The 22,246-nt window shown below is 41.8% G+C and overlaps 1 protein-coding gene and 1 long non-coding RNA gene across 11 annotated transcripts in view; one reads left to right on the forward strand and one right to left on the reverse strand.

The window, feature by feature from the left end:
• The window catches only part of Magi (membrane associated guanylate kinase, WW and PDZ domain containing protein magi), a 43,240-nt gene that overhangs the window by 9,392 nt on the left and 11,602 nt on the right, over positions 1-22,246 (forward strand). For 5 of the 9 annotated variants that reach the window (XM_022796131.2, XM_022796135.2, XM_022796139.2 and 2 more), the window contains exons 3-5: positions 17,497-17,649; positions 20,586-20,699; positions 21,916-22,140. In XM_022796131.2, coding sequence (XP_022651866.1) covers positions 17,497-17,649; positions 20,586-20,699; positions 21,916-22,140 — 492 coding nt within the window. Of the gene's footprint in view, positions 1-15,015; positions 16,388-17,496; positions 17,650-20,585; positions 20,700-21,915; positions 22,141-22,246 lie in introns of those variants that run through there. The other 4 variants (XM_086984270.1, XM_086984269.1, XM_022796136.2 and 1 more) reach the window with 4 other exon arrangements.
• On the reverse strand, positions 281-14,858 carry LOC147756847 (uncharacterized). 2 transcript variants are annotated; one of them, XR_015324288.1, is made up of 3 exons: positions 13,367-14,858; positions 955-995; positions 281-620 (listed from the first exon to the last, which is right to left on the reverse strand). It is a non-coding gene; the product is annotated as an uncharacterized LOC147756847 (long non-coding RNA). The 2 variants fall into 2 exon arrangements; XR_015324290.1 differs by lacking the exon at positions 13,367-14,858 and adding an exon at positions 2,752-3,347 and having other exon boundaries at positions 281-995.

A 22,246-nucleotide genomic window follows, 5' to 3' on the forward strand; every position in this document is an offset into this window, starting at 1 on the left:
TACATTTACTTCAGTTGCCTCCACTGTCCAAGCGCTGTTTATCGATGTAATGTTTCTTATACAGCGATATCAATGTTTTCATTGCATCGGTCCATAACATTCCTTTCAGTTTATTGGCTGGTTCATATTGACACGCTGCTGGTAGCGACGCCAGCAACACAGTCTAGTTATACCCATAGCTACAGTACGTTATGATTTTGTACCGATATCATTTATTATCACCCTGACTGTATAAAAATCGACACAGAAATAGATCTATTCCGAAAAAAAAGTGCATATATCTGGTGACATTGCTTAAAACATTTATTAAAACGCCCGGTAATAGGTATCGGTGGCTAGCTCCATTTTTGTCGTGTGTCATATAGTATTTATGATTGTGATTTATTTCGAGTTTAGAGCAATGGTGGAACTAAGAAAACGGACAATATAATCTTTTGTTCAAAAATTTATGAGTCATGTGTTTCAGTTTGACAATAAGTATTGATTTAATTGTTTAAGTTTAAATTGTCCCTTTCGAAATAGTTATACGGCGTTCTTCGGTTGTGGTTCGTTCTTGAACCGATACTGGGAAGACTGCGTCTTGATCTCATTTTCTTATCCGTACACCCAGGTCTGATAACCTGTAATGACGTGTTCAAGCAAATTTGGCTTTTTTAAAGATGCTAAACAGTTTACCTGAACCAGTTTGTTCTGGACATTTATCTGCTAGACACTTAGCTGTTTCAGCGCAAACCTTGCCGCAAGTCTTCTGATGCCTAAATGGTGGGCCGAACGGCCTGACATAGGTTAACTGAGAATTCTATATTTTTTGTTAGCTTTCTTATAGTGACTCGGCGGTTGGTACCCCTTTCACGTTCTCGTCAGTAATTGCTCCCATAGGCCGTCCAGAATAAGGATCGTCTTCGATAGACTCTTTTTCGTCTTTGAAACGTTTGAATCCGCTTGTGTACTTACTCTCTGTTTCACTCTGTATTCATCTGGTTTCCGTAGGCACTCTGCAACATATGCAAAGTGTTTGAGCGGTTAATTTCGTTCTTAATATAAAAACCAATGTATGCTCGTTGCTCTATTTGCGAAAAATCGGAGAACGCTCAATACATACACTTTCACTGGAAAGCCCGAAATTGTATCCAATCGTTATGAAGTTTCACCCAAAACAAACAAAGATCATCTGTTTGCACGAAAATTTAAACGACTCGTTCATTTTGACAAAGGTACGATACCTAAATTGGACTTTTTTAAATGTTCAATTTCGATGAAAACGAATATTTCAACGAATATTTTTTACATGTTTTGTAAGTTTCGTTCCCGAGTGTACCGCTTATTCCAGATAATCACGATTTGCTATGATTACAGCTTCGATTCAGCTGTTAATCTACTAGACCACTGTCTAGTCATTTCTAATATTCAGTTTCTTTTAGTCCGCAAATGACGTTTTAATGTTAACGTTAAACGATATCGGTAGATTAAAATATCGTGAAAATAAACTGCGCTCAAAAAAATTAAATGCAATTAAATTTTAGGTTGATAGCAGGCCAAAAGCCCCAAAAAATGCAAGGGTTCAGGATGGCCAAAAGTGCAAAAGATTTAAGGAAGCACAAAAATCTCATAAAAGCTAATCGTTGGTGTTTGTTTTCTTCCCAAGTAATAACGGTCGTTTCTTTGAAAAATGTAGGTTATTAAAAATGCATTTTCGAGCCGTTTTAACAAACTTTTATTGAGTACCTTCGCCTTATGGAGAGCTTCCGTTTTCTAGAAGCCGTATGAAAACTAACAAGAACGTTGCCATCAATTTTGGAAAAATGAAAGCTCTAGGTAAGGGTTCGTTCAGTGCGAAGGGGCTGAATAATAGCATATTTTAGCAAAAATTGCGGAAATCACGCAATGTTTTCCATCATCACAAATGTTTTGTTTTGTTCTAAGAAGAACAGGCATTTTTAATATTAAGAATGGCAGAAGAACACACGCCTGTTACGACAAACAGTCCGTTAAAATTTGTTCGAGCCTAGGCGTGTGTGTCATAGTGGAAAACACTTTTTGAAAATAGCTGAAATGTGCAATTATTCAGTCCTTTCGCACCGAACGAACCCTCACCTATACCTTCCTTTTTTTCTCCAAAATGAATGGCATATCTTATTGTCAGTCTTCACGCGGTTTCTGGAAAATCGAAGATTTCCATAAAGCGAACCGGAGTCCTCGATAGGTTTAAATTTAAAAAGTTTATCGACAAGGCATTTTAATAACTTGGATTTTTAAAAGAGATTACCGTTGTAATTATTATTATTATTATTATTATATGCGTGGCAACTTAGCAAAAAAAAGAACGACCAAATAGATCTCCACTCACACAGCACGATTGAATACCCTAGGGGTTAATTCGTACCCCGTGTTTCTCAATAATTTCAGATTTTGCTACGCTAATGGTTGCATCATTCATAAAACGATCTCGCCAATACGGCTTTTGCCATAGCTGCAATAATCATTCGCTTATTTTTAACGACTGTTTAAGTAAGAACGGTAGCGCTCCTTATTGACCGCGTGAACAAAGCGAGAAGAAAGCGATTAGCTACTATAGTATATATCATGAACCATATGTAGGGACTGCTAGATATGTACTCAACGTAGTTAAATTTCTGTCGGAAGTCATAGCACAGTATTATTGCTAATGCACACCATACTGATTAGACTAACAATACAAAGCCACAACATAACTAGCAGATTAAAACTACTATAAACACAAGTGAGTGGTACCGATCGATGACTTAGATTTAAGGTCCCCGTGATAGCTTAGTGGGTAACGTATTTCTCTGCTCTTCTAAGGGACACCCGGTCATAGACACACGCTTCGTTTCCTGCTGGAAGCAAGCCGTTTTATGGAAAACCTAATGGCGATACCGGACGTAAAACTCGAAACGAAGGTTTGAAGAGAGTCGCTAATCAACCAAATGTCTGAAGAAGCTCAGCAAAAGTAAATTCCAGACTTGACAAATTTGCCACTCAAGAGTTGAAGGTTCTGGCTACCGTTGGCTAAGTGCCGTTGATGTCAGGTTAAAACGACTGCGCGCATAACGTAAACATCAAGCATATACTCGGGACTTTCTGCTCGACAATATTTTTATACCTTATAAAAAGCTTTTACCAAGATTTATCGTTGCGCGACATGGTTGTGAACCGCCGCTATCAACTTTTCCATTTTTTTATGTTTTTTTTTCGAAGCAGAGTCAATACATATACTACACGAGGTAATAGATGGAATAATATTGATTACCCATCAGTGTTCTCTAACGGTGGTTCCATGACCAATATCACTGACAAATCCACCACGATCGATATCCCATGCTGTGTGTGTTAACTATTTGTCTGCAGCGTTGTGAAAAAAAATAGCTCTTCAATCATATGGATTGGGCCAGCCGGTCTTGTCCTTGAACTTGGTCATCGCTTGATATGGCCTCCTCGGTGGCTAAGCTTCACCACAGAATTTGGCGGCGAGTTTAATAGTTGCTTGTGCACGAAGCGCGCAGCGATAATAAAACTTCATAGCGACTTGCCGTTTTCGGTTGGAAATTTTTGTCAACGCTGCTACGTCGAATTTCGCACGAAAACTTTAATAAAATGCTGTGACGAAGCTGCGGGACGTTTTTGGCTGTTAGATTTACTGGACGATGTATGCATGAGCATTGTTATTGCGGGTTAATGATATGGATACAGGTGTGAAGTTTAAATTACAGTTGTTACTTCTAGTGCTTAAATTATCATATTTTAATTTAGATAGTTGGCTGGATTCTTATAGGCTGCTACGAAAGCTTTAAATACGACAATATTAAAAAATAGTGTAAACAATTTAGAGTCAAGCGACGCAAATAGCTAGATAATATTATGCTCGGTATCACGTACAACGCTGTAGAGTAACAAATTAAGACACTTCCTTTAGATGTTGTGTCAAGTTTTCAGTCGACTCAAGAACTTGAAGAAGTTTGGACACGTTGACATGTCTGTGGAAGTCAAACGTAAAAATCGGCACTATTATATCTTCTGTCGCGTTCTCTAAGAGTCGAAAAAAAACGTTAGATTGCAACCTGCAGGTGGCGCTGCTTCTCGTTGAAAAACTAACCTAGCCATATGCTGGGGCGTTTTGCGTTTGTTGGAGGTGTAGCTTACTACACGATCAGTGACAGTAATGGGGTCACATGTTTATTATGAATAGTTCTTTTGACTTCTATCCGTAGTCCCTAAACGTTGACCACAATCGACCTTAACATTTCGTATGATATGTGTAGTCTCAAAAGCACAGCGTATCAGATTTAACTAATATGAACTTTGTGACTGAGCATTTACAATACTATTTTTGCGCAATCTCTATATAGCTATAATAAAAAAAAGTTATGGGATAATTAAAAAAGATTCAGTTGATAACCACCAATTTTTTACGGAAATAGTACTCAGTATAGGTTACTATTCTGTGACAAATGAAGACTACAGTAAAAGCTATCTCAGAACTTCCCTAACTTAGCATAAGATCAAGTTATAACTAATTCCTTTTGCTAAGATGTTATTGTTGTGATTGAAGTTACTATTTTTCTTACGACATTCATTGTTGAACACTTGCTTACACGAAAGTCTCAACCTATAGTGTGTCTGCATTCTAATAAGCAATACACCCTAACCGCTCAATTGCCACGTAAAGGGGTTTCCCGTACGTCCTATGCGAGTTCTTCTCTCGTTGTATCTCATTTGTCCCTTCGAACTATATCCATATACAGAAGGCTTCTCTCTTTTATATTTGAGAAGAGCCTGCGTTTGTCTGTTTGTTTGGCCTCTGTGTCTTTTTTGGTTTGTCACTTCCGCGTTCCATTTCGTGTTAATCATTATATTAGTTCATGCTGCATTCTCTTGGACAGCCCCAGTGCTTCCTCCGTGCCCTTTCTACTATAGCGTCCTCTTTGGCTAGCGGGTGATGATTATAATGATGGCTTTCCATCATCTTCGCTGTTACTGTTGTTCCGTTCCTTTCCTTCGTCTTGTTCAGCTTCTGCCGTTGGACTGTTAACTTATGAGCGTGGCTACTCAGATTGTGGCTTTATTATTACAATTAACATTACTATCCACTAGTAGAAGTCGAGCAGCAACTGCGAGGGATAGCATTCAATGTAAGTATTCGCAGCAGCAGCGGTAGTTGGTCGTAGGATCGACGTCTGGCGCGGTTCGTCACTTTCTGCTATTCGGCTAGCCCATGTTTGCTATCGCTGATTGACTATCTGCGTATGGATGTGTGCCGTTGCTGTCGCAATCGCTGCGAAGGCAGAAACTCTCTCAGTCTTTGTCCCTTTTTCCTTCTGTCCCTTCTGCAGCCCGTAGGTTGTCGGTCAGTGGCGCTGAAATTGCAACGGCGGCGGTGGCGGCGGCGATGGCTCTGGTAGTTCATTGTTCGTTATTGTTCTTGATTTACTTTACCAAAAGCAACCAACTCAACGACGGCGAAAAGCAAGAGACATACAGATCTTATCGTTGAGTCACGCTCGCTCGTAATTCGTTGATTACCAGTAGTAGTAGTAGCAACAGCGAGAGAGCAAGACGCCGAAAAAGTAACAGCAGTATCACCATGAGCATTATTGTTGTCGTCAACATCATGTAACAATGATCCCTGGCCCCGTATTGATACCACCACTGTAAGTCGGTCTCCTGCCTCTTCAGCAGCCTTCTGTTGGCTGACGAGCGGTCTAGTGCGTGCGCATCTATTTGCGCTGTGGGTTTTCGACGATTTAGGCCAGGCCGGCTATAAGCAGCGAGTGTTCGCTTATCTGTGGGCCTGAGTGTTCGTTCCTTTTTTGTTTCTCTCCCTTTGCCCTAACCTAACTAGAACGGACGCACGGCTGGGATGAGCGCGCGCCAAAGACTAATAGTGTTCAGCATCTTCAGCCCGGGATGTTAGACATGCTAAGGACCAGGTAGAAGCTTAACATAGCTACAATGCGCTTTCGCATTGTTGTAAAGCATACTGACTTATAAAATTGTCCACATTTTTTAATACATATATCGAAGAAATCGTTTTACAGTAATGGTACCTTGTGTGCAGGAAAAATTGGGAATTATAGACGTCTGCGTACAAGCATGTGTAGGGCAAGTAATATTTGAAATCAATCGCGACAAGCGTATGTACCATCGATCCAACTATAGAATGTCTAGCGTGTCTTCATTTTGAACAAAAGCGGTTGTAGATTTGTACGAGCCAGTTGCTACTTGTATCCAGCCCGAGATCGTATGATTTCTGAAGTGCGCGAAGATTACGTTACGCAGCATCGCTAAGATCGTTGCGCGGCGTTGTCTTTTCGCAGTCTTCGATAAGATGAACCGTATATGGCTGGACTATACGCACAAGCACAAGGACACCAGAGTGATATCAACGAGCCTGAGAACGACCGGCGTGACAACAACAACCTTTGAGTATAGACACGTAGTCGTTGTGTATTAATTTGTTCGTTAGCTCTTTTTGCTCCCGTGTGCGTTTTTCGTTCATTCCATTTGGTCAGGTAGCTTTATTTTTTTTTTGCAATAATAACAAAAAACATTATTTGTGAAGACCGTAACGAAGGCAGTAGTAGATACTGTAATTTACGCGTCAGCTGTGGCTGGCTTTAATATCGCTCTGAAGCTATGAAAGCTGAAGTGAAGCCCAACTAGCTATTGCTATATAGTATTATAACTTTCATTAAGTGATAATGGCGATGTTATCGCTCACTGCTGAGATACATTCGCCGCACGACGAGCGGCAATGGCATCAATAAAACAAAGCATGGATAATGGTACGAGAAGCGCGAGCAGCGGTTCCCCTGTTCGTGCGTAGTGATGGTTACGGCGAAAGTAGCAGTATCCTGGCAATGATTGCAAATGTCCTTTCATGTCTCACCAGCTTCCGAATCCGGAGAATGATGACAACGAAAAGAGACAGTGATAGCGTTGCCTGAGTCGAAATTAAAGCGAGGCATAACGGTGAATGAAGGGATGGCAAACAACTGTAAGTATGATAACATTACTGCCTTCCTACTACTTCGTGCTTTGCTTTCCTTTGTCATCATTAGTGAAAAAGAGGTGATTTACGAAAGCGATGATAACAATAGTCTAAACACTGTGGCACTATCGTTATCGTTTTCGTTGCTGTCGTTCTGACGTACACAAGGTACGGCACCTAAATAGGGATTTTTTTAATACATCTATTCTAAGTTTGTATCTAACAGTTATTTCATTGATTTCCTAGCTATCCAATATAACCGTTATTCACCGTAATTATAAGTCTTGTCTCGGCGTCTAGGCCACCCTGTAGTCATTTTCAAAATATTCGATCTTTAATTGGCAAGTAACTTCGTAATTGGCAATATTGCTAAGCAAAAAGTCCTTGAAGTGTCGTGCAAAAAAAAATCTCGAAAATATTAACCGTTGACACAATTTAGCCGTTAGTTTCCGTATGAAAAATCCAGGTGTACTAAAAAAGGCTTTTGGAGCTATTTTGATAAATTTCTGAGTCTTGTAGACCTAAAACTGTTTGAAGATTTTCCAGTTTGCCTCATGGAAATATATATATAAGCATTTATGTTGCGGCGTTTTGACTGTGGGATAAGTAGAGGTCGAATCTAGTAAATGAAACCCAATGCCAGTTGTTGTTGCTAATCTTGTTATTATTATATAGCAATGATTGTTGCAGCGTACTCAGCAAGTGACCATTGACGGCGAGGAGGGTAGCCTTTGGTCTTTGTGTTCATCTCATAGGAAATGGTTACAACTAGACCCTACCGTGGTCACTATCGTAAATATTACGAACAGTTATTGAGGTGTTGTTGGCGTGAACGACGTATAGACGATGTGAGTTGATGCAGGCTATTACTAGTCGTAGCAGGGGGGGACATCAACGAGCCGAAGAAGTCGAACTGAAGCCGACATTTTCGTCGTCCGTTCGTTTTCTGCTATTAGCTGGCAGTTGCTGTTGCGGCGTCGTTACGTTGTGTGTAGCCACTATTCGGCGTCTATCTCATCATCTACCGCTACTATTCGTTCATGTTGCTGGAATAGCAAGTAGCAGGAGCTGCTGTCGCAGGTTCCGTCCTGCTCTAGTCATAGTTCTCGTTGTTCCAACCGGTCAGTGATAACTAGTCGTTGGCAGACGCTGTTTGGAATGGCGAAAAACCCAAAACTCAATGTATATACAGACAGAGCTGAGTATTATTAGTAATAGTAGTTGTGGAAGAAGCAGAGTCTTCGGACACCCAGGCTGGTGCTATCGATGATGTCGCTGCTGTGATCCATGGACACATACAAAAAAGGCACGCATACAGATGTATGTGCACATGTGTGTTTATGCCCGTAGGCAGACCTAGCTGCGAGCGGCATCGCCGCAATGATTAGTCAGTGCCGCGTTTGACAGGTAGCAACACCCAACAGCGGCTAGCAGTTACTCGCACACAAACATATAAATACAAATACACCTACACATATGCACACGGAAACACAGACCCAGTAGATTAAACGGAGAAGACTAGGTGCTACAGATGACCCGCAGCAGTAAGCTGTCGCAGTAACAGCAGCTGGTTCTGCAACAAGTCCTATCTATCTCGCACCTTCGCTTCCTCTTTCTCCCATTGGAAGCATTTCTGTTTCTGCCGTTATTATCGTCACCGAGTTTTTCATCGATAGTCGTGCCGATGCTACGTTATCTCGCTGTCGTTTGCTTCAATAGCCCAAATAGCAAAAGTCAAATGACAAACGCCATTATTAGAGACTAACTACATAGTGAGCCGACAACAACGATTGCTACTGCGGCGATATGACGGCATCGCAACTCATCGTCGTTTACGGGCTGCATCATGACCATCATCGTCAACAATAGTACCATCACTGTCACTAATACTGCCGCCGCATGTGCCATCTACGCGAGCAACTACCCAGACATACGCTCACTAATTCGAATAGGATACGCAGGGAGCACCGGGGAATGGGGTTGGGGGAGTACCGGTTATTCGTTCGCTGCTCACTATCGCTATCGGGCGATATGACCAAGGAAACCAAAAAAACGAAGAGCAGGACGAAAAGAAGGATCGAAAAAAAAACGAACCGGCAAAGAGAAATAGCAAATGAACGGGAACTGCAAGACAGAAGATGCAACGCGACATGACGCGCTAATGTCGAAAAGCGTTCTTCATTCTGTTACTGCAGTCAGTCAATCAGTCAGTGAATCACTCTAGTGTTGTCGTTAGCAGAATGCGAGGGTTTCGTGCCCGCTAGTTTTCGGACGAAAGAGATCGTCAAGCAAGCGAGAGGAACTGCGGACACTCTGTGTACCACGTACGGAACGCTTTGCAACGAACCACGCTAGTTGCGGTCGCGGCGGTAATAACAGCGGCAGCAAAAGCAGTATCCGTGATCCGTTTGGGTCACCTTATCGTGAGCTGCGTTTATTCGTCGTTCGCGGTTCAGTAGCCGTCAGCCTAGTTGAAATGGTGACAAAGATTGAAAAAAGTTGATAAGAGGCGCTTTACCAATAAGAGGAACTTGAAATCGGCGTGAGCATTCATCCACAGTGAAGTATCTCGGCACCATCTAATGTGCAATAACCGAACAGGCGATTATTGATCCAACTGCTATTAAAATGAAACGGCTCAAGTTATACGCCCGAAATTGTTGTTAGACGTTCAACGTTAGTTATATAAATAGTACCAATACATCTGAGTAGTGCCGCTCGACTATACTAATATATTAAAGAAAACGTGAACGAGTTGACATAGCGAATCTTTTTTCGTCAGATAATAGACAAATGCTCCTCTAAGATACAACGGATCTGTTTATTTGATCTGGCAATAAACTACGGTTGAATCAAATGTACAACGGATTCTCGCGACCGTTCCGTATGCAGTAAGTTTATTGCGGAAGACTAAGCAGTCAAAATGTCCGTCTACCAAACGACGAACTTATTTGATTTATTGCTTATCAATATTACAATATCCCCCTCGTAGGAACCTATTCTACGTCACGATGGCCTAGTAATTCGTATATGAGTGTCGTATGTAACAAAAAGCTACTCCGTAACGTGAAACGATTATACGCCATTGAATGAAACGGCGTCTCCCTATACCGACGATCCAAAGCCACGATTCAACATTGTGTGTTGCTTTACGCGGCACGATGGGCTGACATCGCAACAACAACTAAATGCGAGACGTTGTGGGGCTTTCTTTCTACATTCGTCGACAGCGGCACATTTTCGCCAGATACATCGATGTTTTTAGCCGGCTATACAACAACTTTACTTCGCCTATCGAAGAGCGACAAACGCACAGAAGATCTTATTGTTTTTTAATTGAAATGCGCAAAGCGGAAGCCACACAGCCTTTGAACTTGTGAGTCTATGAATAAAGCCCTAGCTCATTTCTGTTAGGACGTTTTCCACGCTTGCAACAGATGTAAATAGATCCAGAAACACAACTTCATGACAGCTTTATCACGTGTTGTTGTTTTGCCGCGGCTTTGGCAGCTGGTGGCTAAATTTCCTGCGTATTCGCCCCCTACCAACCCGCTGCGACTATGACAACCACTTCGGAGCTAGCAACGGTGACTGATACACGTTCATAGTTCGATGGTTTCATGGTTAGTCAGCGGCCGGCTTTTCTATGTCAGCGGTTAACCACTTTCAGTTTCGTCTTGTCGACTTTGATGAGTAAGACGTCAGCCGACTGGAACGTCAACAAGCTACAGTCGATATGAGAAGAGTTAGCGGTGCCACTTCTGCTGCTACGGTGGCGACTGTTACCACTAACGGTGCCGGCGGCAGTGATCACCAATTGACGAAATCGAATAATTAATAATCGTCTTGCCCTACAAGCAATTATACGACACCCACATTTCGGTTACACAGGCCGATAGTGACAAGCGCGGCGGCAGCTACAGGGATTTCGGGGTAGTAGATGATTTCCATCCACGTTTCGATGCGGGTTTGTATGTCTATAGCTTAATGGATGGGTACTAGGTTGATTTGGCGCTGGCGTTATAGTTGTTCTTCTTGGAGAAAGCTGTTTCCCGCTAGACTGCCCGTTGTTTATGTATAGCGATCTATGTATGAGTTGGCGTAGTCGATCCAGTGGGGTTTCACACAACTGCTGGGGGGTCCGTGTGCATATCTGAGTAATTTCAGCCGTAGTAGACGATACTGTTGGCCAGGGATAAGAATGGCTGATTTGGATGGCAAAATCAGAAACATAAATAATTCGCTCCGGTACACATATCTGTAGGTGCTATCTAGCACGCTGCGATCATTTTTGTTGTTTAAGTGCGACGTCAACGAAACGTACAACTACTTTTAATGAAGAGTGGAAATAAAGAAGCCGCATTCGGTGCGACGTGACTTGGAGTGACGGGCGTGGCTGCGCTAACAACTTGGTTAGTCCGGAGCGCTGTTCTGTGGGCATAGCTAACGACAACCGGCGCAGAGTGATTCTTTTTTGCGACAGATGTAGAATTTCGCCATTTCGTTTAGAAAATAGAGAGAGCAAAGTCCCTCGGACATTTCACGGCTGGAGTACTGATACAATTGATGAAAAACACGCCGATTCGAGCTAGAACAGGCTAAATCTGCATAAGCAAACTAATGGGACATCACTGCAACCACTGCTAGAACTAGCGTAGAAGTAAGATCCATTACATAAATATTATACATAATATTTGAATGAAATCGAGATTCTGGCGCTTCTAGATTGAATTATTCAAACTAATGTAACGGTTTTGTAACGGTAGCTGATAGATTCGACGTATTTTGCGTAACGATAGAAACATACGCAGTAAATAACTTTCTGCCACGTAACGTTCATGGCGGCGTCGAACATGACGGCCCGTTGATATTGAGAATCGCACTAACGGATGGCTACTTATAAAAATCGCTTACCTAACCTATACATATTACGGTGTTTTCTAGCTGTCAAATTCATGTGAATTCGTAACCCAACAATACTAGTAAAATGTTCACTTATTCGTTGGCAAAAAAAACCCGCGCTTCTAAGATCATGTAAAACACCGCACGTAATATATATATATATATATATATATATATATATATATATATATATATATAGAGAACTATGTGTACCTGACCAAGCATTCGTTTGAGCTAAATGAACAGCTGTCATACATGGGGCACGGCGAAACCTCGGGCAAAATTGTGCAGGTGTCTAAAGGAGGTTGGACCAGTTAAGCCAGTAACAAAGCGTAGCCCCTTTCCTAATGTTGCGGTAGTGCTTCTTCATCTTATCACTGTAACAGCATACTGGTAATGTAGCTTCGATTCAGACTCACCCGCAAACGGAAAATGGTCGGTGACAGTGTTACAAATAGCTCAATACGATACTGACGACGTTGAAAAATAGATTTCCAGAATTGTCAACAAGTCTATAGGCGTGAAACGATAATTATCATTTACAGTCGCCAACACAGGCAGAAATACCTATAGGTGTGCGCCTTCATTGGGTATCGGAGCTGCTTAGTTCAGCCGATAAAATATTCATTTTCGTCGGGTTTGACCGGCCTACTTTTTGTTTATGATTTCTCTGACATGACAAATGAAAGCACAGCAAAGGACTAATGGCTAACACCGAAAATTGACCATTCGCTGTGACAACTAGACGAGACCCGTCTTTAACTTGACAACAGTTCAGCTGATATATAGTGAAATGACCTATATTTTAAATATAAGTTAACCTATAATAAATCAAGCGAGTAAAATCATACAGTTCTCTGTTGACTCGGTAAATTGTTTTGTTTGGCCAGATTGTGTTTTCTCTCCGTTAGCTTATATAGAGTTATACGATATACTAATTAATCGATTATAATTAAATTAAACTCATACGACTGCGGGTTCACAACATTGTTAGGCTTTCTAGTGAGGTTTTACCGTCATTACCCATTCATTTAGATAGGATAGAAGAACGTGGTACAAAACTGATGGTTTTTACTAGCGGGATACAATATCAGAATATTTCAAGATGCGAGCAATAAATGGTAAGCAAAAGAGTGAGGCTTGCTTTGCAATGTCCTATCAAAAAATCCTTTATTCCTATTTTCGTTACTCTCTGGTATAGGCTGCGTGATAAAAACTGCGAAAAAAGAATTTTAATTTTATCCTGCCAACCAACGATGCAGAATGCATATGTCTGAGTCGTCATTTAAACGCTCATTTGGATATAGATGGGGGAATTAGACAAACAAAAAAAACATGAAACAACATAGCGCGATGCTGTGTTATATCCAACTGATGTATATCAAGATGCCTAGTATCTAGGTAAAATTTCAGTAATTGATTTTATCAGGTAGAGATAAACAAAGTTGTTAGGAATACCAAGCTTTGCTGGGTTGCCTTGTGATCCACTGCTAGCGCTCTTCTCAACGTCCACATCTAGACATTTGTTGCCAGAATGCAAAAAGATCATTCATTTTCACGGGGGACCTCAAGGGTTTGTATTAGCCAGTTGATGATCACGTTTGACATGTTTATCAGAAATTCAACGAGGAATATACTTTCGCTTTACTTCTCAAAGCGCGGGCTCTGTACCGTTGTTCAGGGCAACACGTAAGAAAAATGTGAACAGCAATACGTAAGGTAACGCTATTCATCAAAGACGCGTTCTAGGTGATGCTGTCAATTTCGCGCTAATTGTGATCTCTTCAACAGTTTAGTTCATACGTATTACTAGTAAGTTATCGTTGTTTCAACCACGTCCTACGCAGTACGTGGGTAAGCCGCACCGCTGATACGAAACGACACGTGGGTTTGAACTCGGCGGAATTTTCGAAACAAGCAACTTATTCGAGTGAGCCAATTTTCGTTAATAGCCTGAGCAAAATCTTGGGTTTACCTGTGGCGGCATTGTTAAAGTTTCGTTGAATACTACCAACAGGGGGTTCGTGAGACAGTACGCTTCTTGTATGCTGGTATTCTTTTCATAGCCATGGAACGAACAGTGATAATTACTATGAAGCATACTGCTAGTTCTGACAGCAAGATCATCATGTTTTAAATTTCTGTATCTAGCAGATCATGAGGTTAAAGGTGGCGAGGAATCATTTGTCATGACCATCAAATATGGCAAAGTACGAAATGGCCGCTGGATTTTTAAGTCACTGATCTTTGTAAGCCAAAATCTTCTATTCGTGTTGCGCGAAGCGACAACTGGTCGTTCGGGAACAAGCCGGGACAGGACAAACTCGAATGATCAGGTGAAGTTCACAGCAGGTAATGGTCTGTTTTTAGTAACGCTTATTATATGTACTCGGTACTTGAACTAGATCAGTTGGAGTCCGTCCTCACTCATCACAGTCGGCTTGCCCATATTTCCGGTGTCTCCAACTTTGTCAATGTCGGTAGTGGTCTGACAGCCTGGTTTGCTGTTGCTTTATTGCGTAACAAGGCGAACTTCGCAGCCAGCATCGGTATCGCCCGTCAATTCGTTCAGAACGCATCGGGTGTACCATTCAGCGCTGACTCTATTTACGCTGAGCTGATGATAGAAAATGTGTCATGCGATCGAGTACAGTTCTAGGTCGATGGCCGGCTATTGACGGATGAAGCAGCAAAACGTTTACGAGACGGTTCCGATAATTCCCCAGCATAACGTTCCGTCGTACTATTATTGCTATCATTACGTCCACGCGCCTTATACTTTCATTACGTGTCGCCCCGTGACTACGTTCTATTCCGTCATTATCGGCATTAGCAGTAGAGTTTTTTGCGTAGGAAGGCTTTCCATTCTAACCGGTACCGCCGTCCACTGGACATAGCTGTTTGGGCGGCAACAGCAGTGGCGGTGGCCAAAACAACATGCTAACGGACCCGAGCGGATAACTAGTGGATATTGCAAGGTATCACTTTGATTATCTATGAAATTTTTTACCCTTCCCCTCGTTACTAGTGATTGTCGCTATAATCCAGCGAAGTTTGCGCGTCTGCGCACGTATTACGTACGGCTGTGCTTGCTGCTACTCTCGTTACCCTCGGCTCTTCTCGTCGCTGTTACAGCTGCCGCTGTTAATGTTACCAGTCATCGATGAAAAAACTGGTGGTGTAATTGTGGGTTGTGCAGCCTATCGGTGCGCAAGTGTGACCCAGTCGGGACACGAACATTGTGTAATGTTTATGTGTCGTTGTCGCATGATGCCTACATGTTCGAATGTGCGTGTAATTCATTTGTAGATAACGTCTGGGCATATATCGCTGTCGCGAAATGACTGTAATGTTTTGACTGCCATTGGTGGCTGGCTGACTTCTTTTCAGCTAGTGACTCTGTTATAACCGAACGTTTACTTGAAAACGTCTTTTACAGTAGTGCGAGGCGCAACAACAACTAGAATCATCAGTCCGTCACGAGTTTACTATGGAACTGGTGCAGTCTTATTTATCTGAATGGATTCATTAACTGTTAAGTCTAATGTAATGTTTGATAGCAGTATTCGTCGGTGGAACAGTGCATCGGCGCAGGGATATACCAGTCAGTTGGCCTGCCTTGCCGTGTTAGGCTTACAAGCAACACTCTGTTATTGGAGTGTTCGAATTTGAGGAATCCGATAATAAATTCCATGCGATGATACGAAGCCAGAAATAATCGTATGGTGCTTCTATGTTCGTAAAACCCGTTGACACTTCGCCAAGAACATTTCTCGGTACATATAAGCGTCGTCGTTACGGCTACTTCTTCTGCTGATAGGTGATTGTCACGGTGATATGTGAGTTCAAACGCAGAGTTGCATCATATCACGTTAAGTTGAACCTTTCATTAGCGGTAAGATCGCTTGACACATTCTAAAGGAGGTACTCATATAGTCCACCTACACCGAACTGTTTTGCCTCGTTTTTGCGCGGCAAGCTCCTCGGTAGGATCCACTAACGAAATATATCCGCCTGTGGATATTGCAGTGTATTCATTATATCAAAAAATGAGCGTCTCTGATTGACACCGAGCATCACTAATTTTCGCCGAATTGGGATCATACATGGAACACTGCGACTGGAGCCGCTCGTCTTTTCGAGATCCGTCCTCAAGGCTACTGGTAATTCATCGTAGAGCTGGCTGTGGCGTGCTTGTTTAAAAAAAAAAAAAAAGAATAAAGCTTTTCGTCATAACAACTTAGAAATTTGTAAGCTTACGAACCGGTAGGTAAACTGATGCGGCGTAAGGCGGCCCAGTTGATGGCTGTTCCCGTTAAGAATACATAAGATGCCAACGCACTTCGCTAATATGTTGCTCAGGGACGGTCTTCAATAAGGATATGAAGGTATCCTTTCATTTTGTATGCTATGCGACCTTCGCTTTCTACTCGGAGCAGGAAACGATGATTTGCGGGCTCTGCTGTTCTAACAGGGATGGTACGTCAGTTTAAATATTGCATTAGAATATACACTGTACGTATGAGTACTGTAGACGGTACTGAATAAGTGCTATAACATGTGACTGATCGCACTGCTGCCAAGAGAACCCTGAGCTGGTTACTATAATTGTCTGAATAAATTTGAATATTTCTATATCGTTGAATAAAATTGTCTCAATCACTCATCATCAGACATTTTGCTTTTTATATATATCGTAACTTTGTTATGACTTGGGACCCGATAATTAAAAAGGTTACACGCTTCTTATTCTACTATATATGCTCTTTTTCTTCTCAGATGGCCATGCATTGGGCCATCGGTGGTGGAAGTAAGGGAAGAGTTCCCAGCTTAGATGATGATGATGTCATGAAAACTCCAACTTCTCATGTTGGCTAGATCTATAGTTCTACGACGAGGTGCATATTGCCGCTAGGTTAGGAGTTAGGACGGTTGGGTGGAGCATTGGGCAAGTCCACTCTCTCCAGGGACATTTCCCTACTCTATGGTCTTGGCCGTCATCGAGATATATACATAAGCACGAGAGAACAGCTTGATCTGTTCCGTTCGACGAATGAAACAGGACAGATCTGTTTAATCCAATATCAAACGAAGGTAACTATTGAGCTCTGCGAAAGGGAGCAGCGCAGGTGGCGACGCTGTGCAGCTTCTCGAAACTTAGTGTAGTCGTGCGAGCTGCAGTGGCGAGGCTCAGTGGCGAAAAATGCGAACTGTTTGAGAGGTATAAGTGATAATACGTCTACGAGTTTTATAGTTAGCTCGCTTAATCATACGAGTAAATGATTTTGTTAAGTTTAATTTTTGTCATCGGCAAAAGTTGTGTGCGTTTTAATTCGGGAATAGCTCCAATCGGGAATCCGATTATACAAGCTGAGAGGTCGCCAGGTTGCCGGGAAACATCGGACCTAACGCATAATACCTTCTTTTAGTTCAATTAGCCTACGTGCAGATCGCACGGACACGTATCCAATCGTAGCTAAAGTTGATAGCAAAAAATCTGTAATAATCGTATGTCTGATATTGATTATAAATGGAATTGTATCAGTTATTGTCTAACAGTTCCGTTGATGCTTTTGTGCTACTTCCAGAGTTAGGTGAATACTCCATTCGCTCGGGTGATGTAGTGTTAGAGGTTGAGGGTCAGAGCGTGGCCGGATATACGAGAGCGGATGTTCAAACTTTACTGGATTACTGCGCTAATCGAGGGCAGCATACGCTAGCGCTTACTTTCATACAAGCCGGTATGTATTACGATTCAAACAGGAATACTTGTTTATAGGGTTGGTCCACAGCGGATCATTTGTCCAACAGTGTATGGGTATAAATGATTCTGTTAGCCGTACTGTCAAAAACAAGCTTGCAATTCATTGCAATGTAGTGGAGATATAAAAACGTATACCGTTTCATGAGTAACTTTTCTAGCGTAATTAGGCCAGCAATATGCAGCTATGTTCATTGTACGTCACCCGTAAATCGCGGTATTGTCCCATATGTATCCGTCCTTTCGGTACCTATCAAGCTACTAAAAGATATGCTTAGAATCAGCTGTAACGATGTAATAGAGAAGCTTTGTTTTCGCTTGCCGCTTTGGAAGATTATACAAGAGGTATAAAAAAAAATGTATTATGAAAAGTTAGCGTATAATTAGGTTGGTGCTGTCTCTAGGCGTTAGGTGATTGTGTGTGTCCAACGTAAACTTGCCTTCTATTGTATTTTAAGTCAATGTCAGAATTCGTTGGTGGTAGAAAATCCGCTAGCACTAACGCCATTTTCACGATAAGGAAGCGCGTATTTACATAGTACAAATATGTCTGTGCTCTCGTGATTACGCGTAGATATATGTGTAGTAGGTCACAGGATTATCTAAAATGGCGGCGCCGTAGCTTGATTACTTCATCTGTGAGCCTTTCTGTATGTCTCTTACTGCAACTTTAATGGGCGGTAATTAAGTGGGGTGATAAATGCCACTTGCTCCTATGAATCAAAGTAAACTTGTCTTGAGAGCATAACATACATCCTAGTCTACCCTACCGCGACGCAATAGGCAGAGTAGGCGTAGTAATAGCGGAATAAGATAATACGAATTAGTTTATGACGTCATTTGATCTCTGGCAGGAAGTTCGACAGAAAGACTGCAGTTCGTTTCGCTCGTGCAACAAAGACTGTCAACGTATCGCTTTGGCTTTACTAGTGAAAGTGCTGCAGTGGATCTTTTTATATGAAGACGACTTCCCATCGTTCAAGAGCTGCACATACAGAACGAGCAAGATCTCCTGCTGTTTTCAATGATAGTCATAAGTCGTTGGTACTCTTTAGACCTCGTGGATGGCTACAGCATCAATAAGCACACAATAAGGCGATGTTCAGCGCAAGCTTATGCTCGTTTAGCAATGAAAGAAGCAGCGGATAGCTGGAACGTGGTTAACGCTTTGATCCGGGGCACCCTTTCTCGTTCCGTTTGAAAAAGAGAAAGTAAGTGGGTGTTTTTCCTTATCGATTCTGACCCAGACTGTCGGTCTCTGAAAGCGCGACAGAGCTCGAGCTATTTAGCCTCCACTTGGATCATCTATGCTGCGACCCTTAATAGGGAGTACCGTACGTGCGCCGAGTCTGATGAGTGATAACCAAATGATGCAAGAGAGGAGAAAGAAACACGAAGGGCTTCGGGAACGTACATAGGCTTGAGGACCGAGAAAGAAAGAGACCACGATACTCTGACAATTATTGAATCCGCTGTGCTAGCAACAGCAGTTCTCTCTATTGGCCGGTTAATGTGAGTGCAGCTGTTGCTGGAACATGGCTTGCCCACGTTCCCGATTGGTCGATTGAGGTTTGTTGATATTTGGCTATCTAAATACAAGCAAGTTACACAAATAGAGGATCCGGAATGGACAAGAAGTCTGAGTACGACTGTGGCCTAGACGATGAGCTTACGAGCAATTTTCGTTGAGAGCGTAGTGTATCAGACGGGTGTTCCTTAACAGTAAGGGTCATCTCACTTGGTTATGGATGGCGTATTCTGATTATTGGACGACCACTCCTTGCGTTCTATGCGTGATTGCGAGATATACATTGAGCAGATTATGAGGATGGTGCTATGAGGAATAATCGCGTGGTATATTACCATTGTTTCTACATGCATACGCCTGTGATGTGCATCTGAAACGGTAACTGGTCGCTGATATGGCAAAACCCAATTGTAATACAAGTTACTTTGGGATTGATAACCAGTCATTCGTTAAGCTCGCAACGGTAAACGACTGCTGTTTTTTTGATGTTCATGGGTTACAGAGCAACAAACCTATAGCATATACACTCTGTATTTGTCTGGTTTATTATTATTATTATTATTATTATTAAGTAATTTCATGGAGTGCAGTATTTAGTATTTTGTGGAAGTGGTAATAGACGTTGCTAAAAGCACATGTAACCTTCTCGGCGTAACCAGGTTACTCTGATGGTTCTAAGCATGGCTTTGCAACAGGATGTCCCGCACAAAGACGATCGCCCATACGTTAGAAGCACTCCGGCAATATATGTATTACTTCTCCGACATTAGCAGTTTAGAGGTGGGCGCTAAAAAACATTTCATGATATAACATTGTATCGTGTATAAAACAGGCAGTTATATACTCATGCTATATTAAGTGTACCGTTGGCAATTAGTCACTGTTTCGGAACACAGGTGGGTGTCATTAGCATGATGGAATTTTACCGTTACGGTCAAGCTTTTCGTTTCTTGCTGTTAACGATGGGCGGATTACCTAGTCCGAGTGGCGTACTACTATTAGGCTGGCTTGCTTTTTGAACGTCTAACGAAATGAACGAACACAAATAACTTAGACATGCCTGACACGATCACGCATAGTGACTGATTGAAACGAACGACAGTTTTTTTTTTTCTGTTTTTATTTATTCACATGGCTGATTGTTATAGCTTTCTTATATGCTTATACTAGATTTATGAGCTGCTGATTCCCCATATCATTTAAATTAAGCCAGGGGTCATTTTTAGTTGACAAAAGAAACTATTCATTCTCATAGTATTTCCAAGGTGGGTCACTATGGCTTAGTGAGCGTCATTTGATTAGAGAAACTCTTTTGTTGATTTCCGTGCCTCTATTGCGGATAGATGATTCTTCACTAACCTGTTATGGATTGGCGTCGTCGTTTTCAGAGGTATTAAATCGTGATATTCGTGCATATCTCAACTGTCGTTTTCCTCAGGGATCGCCGGAGCACGATCTCCAAAATACGATCAGGGACAACCTATACATTCGCACGGTTCCCTGTAAGTAAGAAAACAAAAACAAATCAAATGAAAAAAATCCGTTGTCTAGCGTTTTTCTACGATTTCATCAAAGATGACGAAAAACATTCATTCTAAATATTACATGAGTCGTGAATACGAAGCAGTGTGTGTCTGTTAGTAGTAGGCTCCACGCCGTGTTGAACATACAGCATGCTTACTCCGTTGTGATTGCGTGAAATAATGGAAGATTTTTGACAAGAGTTTGATTGAAGAGTTTCGAAAAATCGTCAAAACGGCACAAAAAGCCATTTGATTTTCCTAAAATATTGATTTTACACAGTTTAGCTGCTGTGTTAAAAAAAAAAAAACTATACATGTATTAGATAGGCTATAGAGGCCCGACGATTTGTTCTTGGACTTTTTGTGTTTTTTGCACTTTTAGGACTTCTCGCCTACGAGTAGCCTACAACTTAGATGCGCTCGATTTTTTTACGTCAAAAGTATTCACTTCAATGCGTATGTACCGCTATCTATTTACGGCTACTCTCTGAAAGTTGTTTGCAAATTGATAGAAGAAGAAGAAAAATTAGTTGAGAGCGACATGGGCCCCAAGTCGCCTTATACGAATCGCAGTTACATTGAATAAGCACATCTGGAAAACAATGTCCATGTTAACAAAGCAAAAAAAATTACATCCAAACATCTATTTTTCTCTGAGTGCTGCTTGTAAAGAAGCGACATCAATATAGCCTCAACTGATCCCAAATATATAACAAGTTAATAAATAGCCGATAGAACGTATCGGAAATCGAATGATTTTAGATTACAAGTAGCGTAGATAAAGCCTTCTCCATTGGTCGAATGGCAGTGAGCACTCAACGATGATCAGACGTTTGTTTACAATGCACTTTAACTTAGCATGGTGCTAAATTGATTTTTAGTTGTCAACCTAGTTGGTTATTTGTGACGAGGCTTGTTGAGACGACTTTAGGCTTGTCGTATAGGTGCCTTTTTGACGGTTCGATAGGTGCCTTATTCAGACGGAGGCAAGGGTACTGTCGGGAGGATGTATGCCGTGTCTACGTTGTCTGTAGTGGTTATACATCGACAAATCCTCGTACACGAAGAAGTAGAGCTTTCTGTAAAAAGAACACCTTTCATCTACACATGCGTGGCATGCTATCCTTAGTCGACCGCCCTGCAATATAACTTATGTAACTGTAAAAAAAATAATGTAATTTTTTCTAATTACTAGGCACCACCCGAACGCCGCGCGTCGGCGAAGTCAACGGAGTTGATTACCATTTTCTCACAAGGGAAGAATTTGCATCGCTTGAGCGTGAGGGAAAACTACTGGAAAGTGGATTTTTCGAGGGTAACTTTTATGGGACTCCACTGCCAAATATTCAGATTCAGGGACAGAGCACTTCGTTGAAAACGCCTCCTCTGCTTGTGCCCGGAGCGCATCCTACCAGCGAAGGTAATATAGAATGTTTCAAATAGCCACATAGTTACCACAAACAGCGACCCTCTTTGCATCCTTCCCAATCTAGGCGGTGATAATTCTACCACTATTATGAACTAGT

The sequence above is a fragment of the Varroa destructor genome, unplaced genomic scaffold (genome assembly GCF_002443255.2).
Source record: "Varroa destructor unplaced genomic scaffold, Vdes_3.0 BEIS01000003.1, whole genome shotgun sequence".
Classification (NCBI taxonomy): domain Eukaryota; kingdom Metazoa; phylum Arthropoda; class Arachnida; order Mesostigmata; family Varroidae; genus Varroa; species Varroa destructor.